This window comes from Cynoglossus semilaevis, chromosome 19, assembly GCF_000523025.1.
Source record: "Cynoglossus semilaevis isolate Cse_v1.0 chromosome 19, Cse_v1.0, whole genome shotgun sequence".
Taxonomy (NCBI): Eukaryota; Metazoa; Chordata; class Actinopteri; order Pleuronectiformes; family Cynoglossidae; genus Cynoglossus; species Cynoglossus semilaevis.
Window position 1 is genome coordinate 8,108,134 of NC_024325.1, and position 13,430 is coordinate 8,121,563.

General features: G+C 41.6%; 3 protein-coding genes across 3 annotated transcripts in view; all 3 read left to right on the forward strand.

The window, feature by feature from the left end:
• The window catches only part of srsf1b (serine and arginine rich splicing factor 1b), a 5,539-nt gene extending 2,695 nt beyond the window's left edge, over positions 1-2,844 (forward strand). The window contains exons 3-5 of the mRNA XM_025065499.1: positions 23-166; positions 256-428; positions 1,203-2,844. Coding sequence (XP_024921267.1) covers positions 23-166; positions 256-428; positions 1,203-1,391 — 506 coding nt within the window. The 3' untranslated portion in view covers positions 1,392-2,844. The remainder of the gene's footprint in view (positions 1-22; positions 167-255; positions 429-1,202) is intronic.
• Positions 2,845-4,029: 1,185 nt separating this feature from the next.
• On the forward strand, positions 4,030-6,419 carry LOC103395122 (dynein light chain 2, cytoplasmic-like). Its single transcript, XM_008332711.3, has 3 exons — positions 4,030-4,175; positions 5,340-5,485; positions 5,581-6,419. The coding sequence occupies exons 2-3, from the start codon at positions 5,354-5,356 to the stop codon at positions 5,716-5,718; spliced, it is 270 nt and encodes an 89-aa protein (XP_008330933.1). The 5' UTR covers positions 4,030-4,175; positions 5,340-5,353; the 3' UTR covers positions 5,719-6,419.
• A 508-nt stretch (positions 6,420-6,927) lies between these two features.
• heatr6 (HEAT repeat containing 6) overlaps positions 6,928-13,430 on the forward strand; it is an 8,260-nt gene continuing 1,757 nt past the window's right edge. Inside the window, exons 1-19 of the mRNA XM_008332710.3 lie at positions 6,928-7,765; positions 8,158-8,265; positions 8,367-8,507; positions 8,597-8,712; positions 9,110-9,224; positions 9,308-9,409; positions 9,615-9,779; positions 9,867-10,099; positions 10,203-10,377; positions 10,471-10,677; positions 10,819-10,918; positions 11,000-11,400; positions 11,487-11,609; positions 11,744-11,830; positions 12,086-12,220; positions 12,308-12,430; positions 12,517-12,641; positions 12,796-12,892; positions 13,019-13,223. Of these exons, the coding sequence (XP_008330932.1) occupies positions 7,292-7,765; positions 8,158-8,265; positions 8,367-8,507; positions 8,597-8,712; positions 9,110-9,224; positions 9,308-9,409; positions 9,615-9,779; positions 9,867-10,099; positions 10,203-10,377; positions 10,471-10,677; positions 10,819-10,918; positions 11,000-11,400; positions 11,487-11,609; positions 11,744-11,830; positions 12,086-12,220; positions 12,308-12,430; positions 12,517-12,641; positions 12,796-12,892; positions 13,019-13,223 (3,232 nt within the window). The 5' untranslated portion in view covers positions 6,928-7,291. The remainder of the gene's footprint in view (positions 7,766-8,157; positions 8,266-8,366; positions 8,508-8,596; positions 8,713-9,109; positions 9,225-9,307; positions 9,410-9,614; positions 9,780-9,866; positions 10,100-10,202; positions 10,378-10,470; positions 10,678-10,818; positions 10,919-10,999; positions 11,401-11,486; positions 11,610-11,743; positions 11,831-12,085; positions 12,221-12,307; positions 12,431-12,516; positions 12,642-12,795; positions 12,893-13,018; positions 13,224-13,430) is intronic.

Genomic DNA, 13,430 nt, shown 5'->3' on the forward strand with positions numbered 1-13,430 from the left:
AGAGGGGGAAGGGGAGGCGGAGGTGGCAGCGGTGGTGGTGGCGGTGGTGGTGGCGGCGGCGGTGGTGGTGGTGGTGGTGGCGGCGGCGGAGGAGGCGCTATGGGACCCCCCAGGGGACGGTATGGTCCTCCGTCCCGACGTTCTGAGTATAGGGTTGTTGTGTCAGGTGAGTGTTTTTCTGTTTGCATGTTGTAGCTGATCTACCTTTACTTTAAACGTAGCTTCACAGACACTGATGCGTCCATTTCTTAACAGGTCTTCCCCCCAGTGGAAGCTGGCAGGACCTAAAGGATCACATGCGGGAGGCAGGTGATGTATGTTATGCTGATGTGTACCGTGATGGCACCGGGGTAGTGGAGTTTGTACGCAAAGAAGACATGAGCTACGCTGTCCGTAAATTGGACAACACCAAGTTTCGTTCTCATGAGGTATGTAAAGAGTTAGAGCAAAAATTAAACTTTTACGGAATGGCCCTGGAACTGCCATGAGGAACTTTTTGTACATTTTCTCAAATGAAGAACAGGAGAACAGGAACAGGACTGAGGGTAAAAATAACTGGAAAGTAAGTAAAGGCCCATAGTCAAGTGTAATTGGCTACATTTTGCTGTTATGCATCAAATTCTGGCTTTGCATATCCTATATGGAATGTTGACAACAACAAAGGTGTTGTTTACAGCAGTGTGATCTTGATCATTTTGATTTACACCATGAACATACGTAGATGGGCAGTTTTGAAGTTTTTCTCTTAAAGGACATGACGACAACAGCATGAAATTCACGGTTCCTTGATTTGTTACCAACTGGTTGAAATTCATCCCTGAACCATTACATAGCGTCAGATTGGAATCAGACATGATGATGGCATCTAAATCCAAACTTTCCAACCTGACACATCAGTCCATGAAAACTTTGCTTGTCCAATCTTATTTTAAAGGGGTTTTACAGCATTTATTATTTAAAATTGGCACAACTGGCACACACAAAAGAGTATTTCCTTAGGTATTACGAATAATAAAACAATGTTGCTGGTATGAGAATGTGATTTAACCATTACTTCTGTAGTCAAGGAACAGGAATCACAACAGCAAACTTGGAAAGGACCTAAATCTTCAGAAACATTTTATTTAAAAACATCAATTAAGTTTTGTTTTTCCTTGCGCTTTGAAATAAATGACTCTTTATTTGTGTGCACGTGTTTTCAGGGAGAGACCTCCTACATCTATGTGAAGACGGATGGTGCTCGCAGTCCCAGTTACGGCCGGTCCCGCTCCCGTAGTCGCAGTCGGAGCAGGAGTCGAAGCAAGAGTGGATCTCGCAGCTTCTCCCCTCGCCGTGGCAGGGCATCTCCACGTTACTCCCCTCGGCGTTCTCGCTCCCGCTCTCGCACCTAGATTCACCTGACCTTAGCTAAAGTGGTGGTGCATCTAGGAGCTGGGGTTGATGTCCCTCACGTCACCTAACAAAGCCTGTATACTAACCACAAATCATTGTGTGTTACCAGTTTGTTATGTTGTGCGTTCTTTTTTTTCTCAAATTTATGTTGCATTTATTCTTTGTTTTGGGTTTTTTTTTAGTTTTTTTTTTTTTTTTCATTTTTGCCAACCAGATGTACACAAACTGGAGCTGATTTGTGTACATGGCAACAGCTGCTCTGTCATGCTCCCCTTTTTTCCTTTCACTCAAACACTGCTAACCATTGTTCCCTCTTCTCACTTTTTCATGCTGATTGTCCCCATCATATGCTCAGTGTTCTCATCTGTAAAAGTTGACTTCTTTGGAACACGTACTATTGTCCTTTGACCTTCTTGTGTGTCTCTCTGTAGAGTTCAAAGGAACAGGATAGGATGGGAACAGAGGAAACAGTTCATAATAGGATAAACAGGAGGAGGAGGAGGAGTCATATTTGGCGCCAATGGTATGATGGCTGTGCCTTGTAAACTGTGAAACCTGCATATAAGGCTCTTTTTCTCACATACACCTGGCAGCCAAGTGCATTGTTGAATGTTCTGTAAACCATTTTTTATCATGAGGATTTTCCTCATCTAATTAGTGTATAATGGCTTCGGGATTGATCACAAATGGTCTCCCTAGTTTTTGTTTTTTTAGTTTAAGAACCCCCGATCCCCCTCGTAGTTGCATCAATTAACATTAAAAATAATTTTAAGGTGTTATTCTAACTTGCCTCCTTCTCTTTGGTTCTGCTGGTATTCTGAAGGTTTGGACTGGGCTCATTGTCTCCCCATTCCGGAGCCGCATCAGGATTCAGGATCAGATCAGGATTAGGATTAGGCTTTGGGATGGATACATGGAGCAGGAGCATGGGAGCATTTTGCTGGGAGAGGATCCCGAACCCTGACCCTGTCCACATAAAACCATCAAACTGGAGACATAGCAAGATTTTTAAACAAAAATTGGCTCTCCGATATTCCAAATTACTTTTTTCAATTCCTGCGGGACCTAAGGAAACAGTTACTGGCAGCCACGTGATGTTATTTTCGAGATTTTTTTTTTTTAATAATTAGAGGAGCAAAACTCGGATCAAATTAGAAGAGCAAAACTTGGATCCAATTAGAAGAGCATAACTTGGATCAAAACCAGGAGGAGGGCTGGGAAATGCAGAATGGATCAACACGCGTGAGGAGAGTGGTAAATAGTGGGCACCATTTTCAGTGGGGGGGGGGAGGTGGGTGGTTTGGGAATGTAACTTTAACCTGGTTTGTATCTTTCTTTCAAGTCATTTTTTTTTCCAAAGGAGGAGGAATTCCGATTGATTTCCATAAGTATATTCTTCAGTATCTCAAAGCTTTATTCTCTTTTAATAAAATTCTCAATAATACTTCTTAATACGTGTGGGTTTTTTTTCTTGTACCACTCAGCACATGCAGTAAGAATTCCATATTCACATGAAATATTTCCTTTGTCTGCTGATGATCAATGGTTTTTATGGGGAGGACATTTGCTGACAGGATGGCAAGCAGTTGATCCTGCGTGTAGTTGTGTAGTTACAATGGTCTTTTTTCATTAAAAAAATTAATGAGGGGGAGTTGGGGTTGTAATGATGCCATCAAAATATGGTTACATGATGGAAATCTGGAGACCTTTAGAGATTAAATGGATAAGCAAATAGAAATAATGAAACTACAAAGAAAACATTTTTAGATGTAAAAGTTTGCTTGAATAAAAAGCACTGTAACTACATGTCTATACGTGATGCGATTTCCAAACCACTCCTGGACATTTGACCTTGCACTCTATCCTGTTACGCTGTCTGGACATTAGCCATATCTCAATTCTTAGGCTGCAAAGGAGCAGATTGTCCACTGAAATACAACCGAACAGACGCCGCTGCTGTGCTAAGACAATTTCTTAAGAATGTTGGTCTACTGATCTGCAGATGCATTAAATTCTTATCTGAAACCATACATAACTGTGACTAACCAAATCCCCATGGGAATCAGATTCCTCCAAGCACCACTAGAGTGAATCCAAGTACCACCAGTGGTAGTCATACCTTAGTGTGAGAACCACAGTTGAAGGCTGTAAAGGGTCAACACTATATAGTACTGCATATCTTGGAGTCACCTAGGGTGAAAACTATTTGAAGGATGATGTCACCAAATAAAAGTCCATGAAAATATAATTGCTAAGGTAGCATTCGGCATGTTCAGTTTGATAAAAGAGGCCTTGACCAGTTCCAGAGTAATTTCCAGCAGGTATGATAGGATGTGCTATTCGGGCCATGATGAGGCCTGTATTTAAAATGATCTTTGGCCATCCTGCCACACAGGCTAATTCAGTAACGAGGGAGAAGGGTTTTTTTTAATATTAGTCTTTTGTTGGAGTTCTACGTTCATGCTGTAGCAATAAATGAAGATCAACATTTTCAGTTCACCTAAAACAATGTGCTCACGCCCACTAACGAGAGGGGCGGAGGGTTGCAGGGAGCATGGGGAGGTGAAAATGGTGCATTCTGGGTGGAAACAAAATGCAGCGACTGTCCGCGAGTAAAAAACGCAGTCATCAGGGCGGAGGCGTCTTTCCAACCAATTATAGAACAGGTTTGATTCAAGGGGGCGGGGCACAGTCACACGCGCTCTGTGCATTAATTGAAGCAAAGCTAGGCAACTGTGTCTAAAACGCAGTTCTGGTCTGAGCTTTATTACTCTACAGTGACGGTAAGGGGCAATTTGTCCTATTTTTATTGGTTGTAATTGTTGGCTAAAATCTGACGTTAGCTGAGTTTGCTTTGCTGCCGCGTCCTCCTTCATTTATGCTGCGTAAAGGCTGCTCCGACTTCTCTGTAAAACCATAGCACTTATGTCAATGATGCTACTTTTATTTAGAAGCATCAAACTGTAGAAACAAGGATTCATAAGAAATATGCACTTGGCCAAACGTCATACGAATATTTTGGCCATAAGAAAAATATTTGCAATATAGTCTTAAGTAAAATATCCCCTTAATAATATGTATTGCTGTCAAACCTAATACAGAGGCAATCTATCTGTAATGCATTAATTATACAAAACACTATTAAAAAGTTGCTAAATGCTCTAATGTTACCAAGGTCACCAGCTGACAGACCAGAAAGATAAAAAGCAATGCTTTTATAAAGATATGTGACACAATTAAAATCCTCATTGTTTCAGAGCAGGCCTATGGAGGAAGATGGCCACTGTATTCACATGCTCACAATATCAACACAACCTGTCATTAATTCGAGGTTAAATATTTTGATTTTTTTTTTATTCCGGCACTCCTTATATAGGTCTGCATTCAGTTTTAAAGAAAACCTAGGGCCAAATTTAAGACCATAATTGAGTACAGTGATAAGTTCTACGGCCACTTGTCATTTTTTTCTGATTTGAAAAAGACAAACTGCATTTTGGGATTCCACACGTCACACTTTTAAATGACTTTTTAATTAATGTAAGAGTTTCTCATGATTCATTTATTTTTACCATTTGATGCCTTCTTAGCACTACGGTAATGCTAACTGTATTGTCATGTCAACACTTCAATAGCTTACTATGAAAGTTGCAGCGTCGACAGGATGCATCATCTATTTTATGGCCACAAGAGTGCTGTCCATCTGCTGCAAGAGAAACAGAAATAAACATCTATAAAAGAGGAGAGAGTTTTCTTTGCTTATTTATAATTTCACCACAACATTAGGATTGGTGAAAAAGACATTTCTTTACAGCCAAAGTTCTTAGACAGTGTCTGCTAAGAATCTGCATGCAGGGGAATTGGAAACAGAACAAGTCTCATAGGTTGCATAACTGGCACTAGTATAAACTGTGTCAAGAGGAAACTTAAATTTATTTTCTCATCTGCAGGTAAAACTTCCAACATGTCTGACAGGAAGGCAGTGATTAAAAATGCAGACATGTCTGATGAAATGCAGCAGGATGCTGTGGACTGTGCCATGCAAGCCATGGAAAAGTACAACATCGAGAAAGACATTGCTGCTTATGTCAAAAAGGTAAATGTGAACGATATTTTAAAAGGAATTTTTCAGGAATATTTTAGTAGTTCTGTCTGCTCAAATAACTCCATGAAATGCTGTAATTCATGCAGGAATTTGACAAGAAGTACAATCCCACATGGCACTGCATTGTCGGGAGGAACTTTGGCAGCTACGTGACACATGAGACGAAGCATTTCATCTACTTCTACCTGGGTCAAGTGGCTATTCTTCTGTTCAAGTCAGGCTGAGATCTACAAACACCCTTGCTTATCAACTACTTTTAATTCCACACTTAACACTTCTGTGCCATGCTGTAAATTTGCTACCACTTCTCTGCAGACATGCCTACCTCCTGGTTTCCTGCTTGCTGCAGTCTCTTATTGTTTACTACCTAAAATACTGCCACCTTCACTGGATGGCACTTAAGTCATGCCTGAGCTGGTAATGTTTTGTTCATAAGGAAAATGTCCATGTAAAAAAAAAAAAAAAAAAAAAAAAAATTAAAATGCCAGCACTTGGGCAGTTTTGCACATTATAGAGACCAACCATGAATCATAGTTTCTGTCTATTATTTCTGCTGTGCAATGATGCACGGCCTTGTACATTAGTTCATGTCAATATGTTGTATAATAACTTATTTTTCAAGAAATTAAAATGAGCAATGAAGGGTTTTTTTTTTTTTTGGTTTTTTTTTGTGTCGTTGTAATGCCTTTAATTTAACTTGTACTGAGTGGGTAGAAAAGCATTGACTGTTGCTCACATAATAAAGAGTTGTGTGTTTAGGGATTTAATGGTTTGTACATGCCTGAACATTCCTCCTTCCACCTGCTGTGAATAATCATAATACCACTGTTGTAAAACTCTGGTATGTAATTTAGTGTTTGATTGGTATCATTTGTTCAACGTGTTGAGCACAAAACATTAAAACAGTAAATTGGTTCAAAATGTATTTTTGCTTTGAATTTATTTCTCTTTGCTTTTTGTCTCCTGTATTCAGCTTGTATTTATTATGCAGGTTACTGATAATTGGGCACTACAAAAGAGACACTTGGACCAAATGCACCAGTTTTGTAAACCAACATGTATCTAAGTTTAAACACAATCAAACAAATGTTACCAGTATTTATTGCTTCTTACATAATCTTCCAATTACTGCAGTTATTGTTCGATGGAAAATAGACATTGTTCTTAAATCTGGCACCCAAAGCACAGTTGAGTGCATGACTGCCTCCCACTGCTCTTGACTATATTTCTTAAAAAAAATAAAAATATATTAAATCACATATGCAAAAGAAATACACCTCTACACACATTGGACTGCCAACTAGAAACATACCAGCTGCTTGCACTACAATGTTCATATAAATAATATTCATATACATATAAATACTATATAATAGTATTCATATTGGACACAAGCTACTTTTTCTAGAATATCTTTTTTTAGGGGGGAGGGGTGTATTGAGCTTTAACCCCTGATGTAATCCACCAAAGGAATAGTGGAGGCAGAAGTGGGCCTCAGTTGAGTTTGAAAGGTCAGCAATAATACATTAGGAGGCCGCCTCTGCATAAAGCCCAAATAACAAATGGTGTGTGGTAAATGCAGTTTGAAAAAGGATAATATAGTTGTAAACATTTAAATATTTGTTTAGTATGTTGTTTAGTTATAGGGTTGATTTCTATTTTGATGGTTGGTTGTGTGAGGTGAAAACCTTTTATCATGCATAACATTGACTTTGTAGTTTGATCAAGTCACCCTGTGTTCAGTATTAACAAATGGATTGTCTGCCAATCAGTTAGTATTTTAAATTCAAAAGCATAATGTATTCATCTGTTGTCCGGTATGGGCTAAAGGATATTTTACCTCTAAAGTTAAAAAAAGACCAAAAGTACATGGCACCTAATGGCCGCAGCGTCTCTATTACTCCACACGAGGGCGGTAATCAGCCCTGTTATTTGGTCAGTCAAACTGACAGTACACGAGAAACACTTCCGGGGCTAAGAAGAAACATGGCAGCTCAGGATGTATCAACTGTGCCGGCTGTCGGTTATAGTGGTGTCTGCGCGCCTCCACCGGCAGTTTCAGCCAACACTGCCTCGCCTGGAACGGACGGTTGGCAGCATGGCTCTCAGTCGGACGCCGAGAAACAGTTTTTCCGCTGCGCCTCCCGGATAAGGGCCCTGAGAGCAGACCCTGCCTGCCAACACAGAGAGGAGCTGAACTTGCTGTTTGACGAGCTTCTGTCTGAAAACTACAACAAAACCTTCTACCCAAATATAAACATACAAACAGAGGTAACTGACAGTTAGAAGACTGAAGAAATTAGAGTACATGTCTACTGAGAAGAAGAATGTGTAATGATGCCTTTAAGTCCCTTCATTTCAGTTGATATACCTCGTGGATTGGATGTGCTTGGGTTGTTACAAGGCAAACTTAATATGTATTTTCACTACAATTTAACTACCAGGGCAGTGAAATAGGAGCATCTCATACCCCTCTGTTGTCACACTACGTTACATTTTGTGTGTCACTGGCAGACAAGGATCATATGTGAAATCATATTTTACTTTGGACATTTAAATATCTCAAGGCAGTGGAATCACATGTTCCATTTACTCTAAAGTACATGTAGTAGTTGCTAATCCTCTTGCAGCAAACCACTTAAATAATGAATTTTCCATTTCAGGATGTGTGCTCTTTCCTGAAACATGCCAGCAGACTGGTGCCCCTGACTCAAGAACACTTAGTCATCAAACTCTGTCAGCTAATGCATCACCTGCTCAACCAGCTGAAGGTAACTGACTTTTACAAACAATCGGTCACTGTCACCACATCCATTCACTCGTAACAAACAAATTCATCTAACTCCGTGGCTCACGGTGATTCTTTCTGCAGGTAATAATGGACGAGCCGACGTTGGACGTGTTGCTGAAATACACCACAGGTGCATTGAAAACGTGCAGCACATGGACAAACGCTGATGTCCTCCTCGCCCTCTCCACAGTAGTTTATGGGAACGGACCACTGTGCCATCAGGTCAGTGCTTTTACAAGTGATCTATGAAAATTTAACAACAACTTGAAACAACTGTGTAATGATTACATTGCCATTGTGGTCATTTATAGCATTTAGGTGAGTTACTGGCCGAAGATGGAGCTCTCATGCTCTACAGCGCCCCATCTCAGCCAAGTATCGAATTACGCCGTGTTACTCTGACCTGCCTGGCCAACATTTGTCTCAGGTAGGCTTTAATGTCAATATACATTATTTTGGAATTAATTAATTCAGTATACTTAAACTCGGTTATGCTTCAACAAGTATAAACTCAACGCCTAGTGGAATGAAAATCCACAATGATATTTGGCAAAGGTAAAATAATAATTGACTGTAACTTATTATTCTTAGTGTATAACAATTTAGATATTTTTTTCTCATTAACCACATCTAATATATTGTAGAATTTTTAACAATTGAGTCAAAATGTTGTTTTTCATTTGGCTGGTTTACAGTTTGCAATTATCTACATTTGAGGCTTAAATTGGCAATACTTACAGACATCTTGTGTCTGTTTTCCTTTCATGACCACATCATTTGTACTAAACAGATTTTCTTAAAAAACACTATTTGTTTATCTCCAGGGTTCCTGGTCAGCCTCCTTTGGATGATCAGTACAGATCCATATGTTTCCGAGTCTTCCTGAAAACACTACAGTCACCCAAACCTCCCAGCACTGACGAGCTTTTCTACTGCATAGTGTGTAAAATGCTGCAACAAAACAGAACTGGCCACAAATACCTGTAGCTGAAACAAACTTCTGTGACATTTGTTCTGTGCAGGTGCTCCAGGCAGCGCAGAAAGGCCTTCAGTACTGTCTCTCAGGTGGGAAGTGGAAATATGGCGGAGGGGAGGAGCTTGGATCTGTACTGGCCACACTCAAGGTGCAGAACTATAATATGTCATCAGATTAATTCATATTTCTTCCCCTTATTTATTTGACATATATATATTTTCCTTTTCTGTGATCATGTTGAGTCCTTTAGTGAAATCTAAATGATTTGTTGTAGAGCCTTATAGTATTCCATCCATGTTGACTAGTCCAGAAATAATTATTGACAACTCATTGGTTCAAATCTTTCCCCACAGAGACTCATGTTTCAAGGCACTCCAGGTGTGAGTGTGGAGTGGCCGGCGGTGCTTTACCCAGCACCTCTACCTCAGTACGAAGCACCCTCTGCAATAAAAACCGCTGACACACCAAAACCCTCTGAAAGTTCAAAGGATGGTGTAGTACAAGGCAAACCCTCTGGGGTAGGAAACATGATGTTTTTAGTTTATTTTGTTTGGTGTATAAACAAGACCACTTAATTAAATTATTTCTTTATTTATTCTCACAAGAATAAGAAGAAGAAGCCCAGAGGGAAAGGAAAGAAGACCAGCTCTGAGCAGAGCAGACGAGATGATGGAGACGAAGATGATAGAGACTTCATGTTTACCCCCAAAAAGGGCAGCAGAGAGGAGGACAATCCTTTGACTAAACCGTCTGAGCCGTCTCTCTATCCATCCTGGAAACGCAACAATTCAGATTCTGAGTTTTCCGACCAGGAGGGAAACGCTCAGAGCAAACTGAGGTACAGAGAAATGGTTCTTGTTTCCTGTTTTCTCCTTCTTTAGGAATATTTTCCAAGTTTATTTTAAAGGCTGTAACAAAACATTGTTCTCTTTTTCCGTCAGATATTTCCTAAGTCTTGTACGTGAGGGAGCTCTGTACTCTTTGCTCGGTGTGGTTAAATGTGTAGAAAAGCGAACCCTGTATGGATACTGGTCTTCCTTCATCCCTGACTCTCCTGTGGGGGGGCCACCGCCTCTCACTCTGCTCACAGTTGTACTCAAAGACACCTCACCCAAGGTGAACAGCATGTGTCCCATAGCTCTCCTTACCATCTAGTACACATGACCCTGTCCTCATCTGTCTTTTCTCTCCCATGGCTTTGTGTCTCAGGTTCGTGCGTGCGCGCTCCAGGTTCTGTCAGCCATCCTGGACGGCTCTCGTCAGTTCCTGGCCGCAGCTGAAGATACTGCGTCTCCTCGCACATCTTACACTCCTTTCTCCTTCCTCCTGGCCACGAGTATCAGAGAACTGCACCGTGCTCTCAGTCTGGCCCTGCTGGCAGAAACTGCACCACAGACACTCGTACAGGTCATAAAGGTGAGAAGAATATTTCATGATATATTTGGAGCTACTTTTCACTTTACTCTACACTACAGACCGGTTATTGGAAAGCAATCACAGCAAATGTTAATGGAGTTAGATTAAGTTCAGATCTGTGTAATTTCTTTTTTTCGTCAGTCCCTGGCCTTTCTAGTTGCTAACGCGCCGTACCACCGCCTGAGGCCTGGTTTGCTCAGCTCACTCTGCAAGCAGATCCGTCCTTTTGTTCGCCACCGAGGTTTGTTAATTTTTTGTGTTGTCAAACTACAGAGTGCTCACTGATTATGGTTTTTAGACAAACTATTCTTCTGTCTTATAGACGTGAACGTCCGTGTGTGTGTCCTGACGCTGTATGGTGCTATGGTGTCGACTCAGGCTCCACTCCCTGAGGTCCTGCTCCTTCTCCAACAGCCGGACATGGCCAATGGAAGCAGCGGCAGCACTGGCTCCTTCACGCCGCAGGACTCTGCCCTCAGCTGGAGACAAAGACCTGGAGAAGACCTGTCTCGCACACCTGTGACCTCACAGCGCGGCTCACACACACACTCTCCCCAGGTCCTTCGAACACCAGGAGAGAAGGACGCCTCTTCACTGTGGCTGCTTCAGGTCTGCGTCTCACTGGTGACTCAGCCCAGAGAGGAACAGTCAGACAGCGAAGGAGGAAGAGCCGGAGGAGGAGCGGCACTGGAGCCCCCTCCTGTTCGACTAGAGGCTCTACAGGTGAGAGGAAGGGCCCGGAAATGAAACACAACAACATTTGATTGTAGCTTCCAAACATCTGGTTGTCCACTATCTGTGTTGTTCAGGTCTTGTGCAGCCTTGTTCGTGGCTACTTTTCTCTTACTCAGAAGTGTCTCTCTGAGATCAAGCAGCTGAGCATATGCTGCCTGGAGGAGTCAGACCCTGCTATGCAGCTACATGGAGCAATGGTGAGACGTTATTCCTAAATCATTTTTTGCACAAATGTTTGAGTTTAAATGTTTAAACGCATAAATATATGTTTGATGCATAAAAAGACTTCAGTTACCTGGACACTGCTTGGTGTTGCCTCTCTCTCTTCAAGCTCCTCGGGGTGTTTGGAACAGGAGTTATCCAGCAGTACAAGGCAGAGAACAACACCCCCGACAGTTTAAGGGTCCCATTGAACCAGGTTTGTACAAACCGTCTCACACTGCCTATACTTAGACCCTGAAACACTTTAATATTCCCATCTCAATTTTGTCCATCACTTGACTGAAAAAAGTGTTTGTTTCTGCACTTTTTTTTAACAATACTTCCCTTTGACAAATGTGCCCTGAGAGGATGAGCCATGTGGGACTCACTTCTGAATACCTTTGTGGTTCAACATATGGTTCACTGAAGTTCATGTAGTAAATGAGGCAGGTACTGATCCTTTGTTTTGCAGGTAGTACAGTTGTGGTCAGAAGTATTGAGTGGTCCCTTAAACAAAGTGCTGCAGAGTGACCAGCATCCCAAGCTCCAGGCCAGTGTCTGTGACACTCTCTCCTCCATCCTGCCGCAGGCCTTCGCTCAGCTGCCTGTGAGTCTCAGTGTGATCAAATTCTGTCGGTTTCAGCCCTTCTATTGTTGAGCTTTCAGAAAATTGTAAGTATGATTTTTTTTTAAGGACAAGACACAGCTGATGTGTGTCACAGTGCTGCTGGGTCTGACTTACAGTGAAAATTATCTGGTGAAGACTGCATCTGTGAGAGCTCTGGGAATCTACATACTCTTCCCCTGTCTGAGGGAGGTGAGGACAATATGATCAGGGTCACTACTCTGACAAAAGACTGACTATAAAACAGGACTGACACAGACTGTCACATCTTTCTACAGGATGTGATGTTTGTGGCAGACACGGCAAACGCGATCCTCGCCGCCTTCAATGACGGCAGCACAAACGTCCGGGCCAAGGCTGCCTGGTCTTTAGGAAACCTGGCAGATGTACTTATTATTAACATGTAAGATATTTTGTTTACACAAAACCAAACTGTTTTTATTTGTGATGTATCAAAACGACAGAATTATCAAGATGGAAATAAAGTGAAATAAAGTGTATAACCGTGAAGGAGATCTGATGGTGACAATAGTTTTTTTTTTCTTTATGTCTGTCAGGGAGAATTTAGGAATGAGCTTCCATGATGAGTTGTCAGACATGCTACTGCTCAAGATGTTGCAGGTAGCTACTCGAGCAGCTGCTGACAAAGACAAGGTGAGAGCATCAACACCAGCAGGATACTGTGTAACCATGCCTATTTTTTATGTTTAAATCAACTGGAATTATTTATTTTTAATTTTGCCTAATTTCTAAAACGCCTTCCTATCTTAACTACTCTAGGTGAAGTCAAATGCAGTGCGAGTCCTTGGCAATTTATTCAATTTCCTGCGTCGGAATCAGCTGACTCGGCCCGCATTTCAACGCCCAGTAGAAGACGCAGTTCGTGCTCTTGTAAAAACAATCCAATCAGAGCCCACGATGAAAGTCCGATGGAATGCCTGTTACGCTCTGGGTAATGCGTTCAGAAACCCTGCCCTGCCACTTGGTAAGTTCAGTCTGAGGGGTCGTGTTTGCCCATAATTATATAAAACAGAATATTATCACAGATGTCACAGATAACTTTCTCACTGTTAGTCTGTCCTTACATGTTACAGTGTCAGAACTTCAAGGGTCCAAGTCCACCACCCCATCATCTTACACAGTCTTGTACAAAACACTGCTACACACACTGATGTGTAGAGTGCTAGTCTTC

Coding starts and splice junctions, on each gene's coding strand:
- LOC103395122 (XM_008332711.3), top strand. CDS start 5,354: ATGTCTGACAGGAAGGCAGTGATTAAAAATGCAGACATGTCTGATGAA. Junction 5,486..5,580: donor TTGCTGCTTATGTCAAAAAG/GTAAATGTGAAC, acceptor TAATTCATGCAG/GAATTTGACAAGAAGTACAA.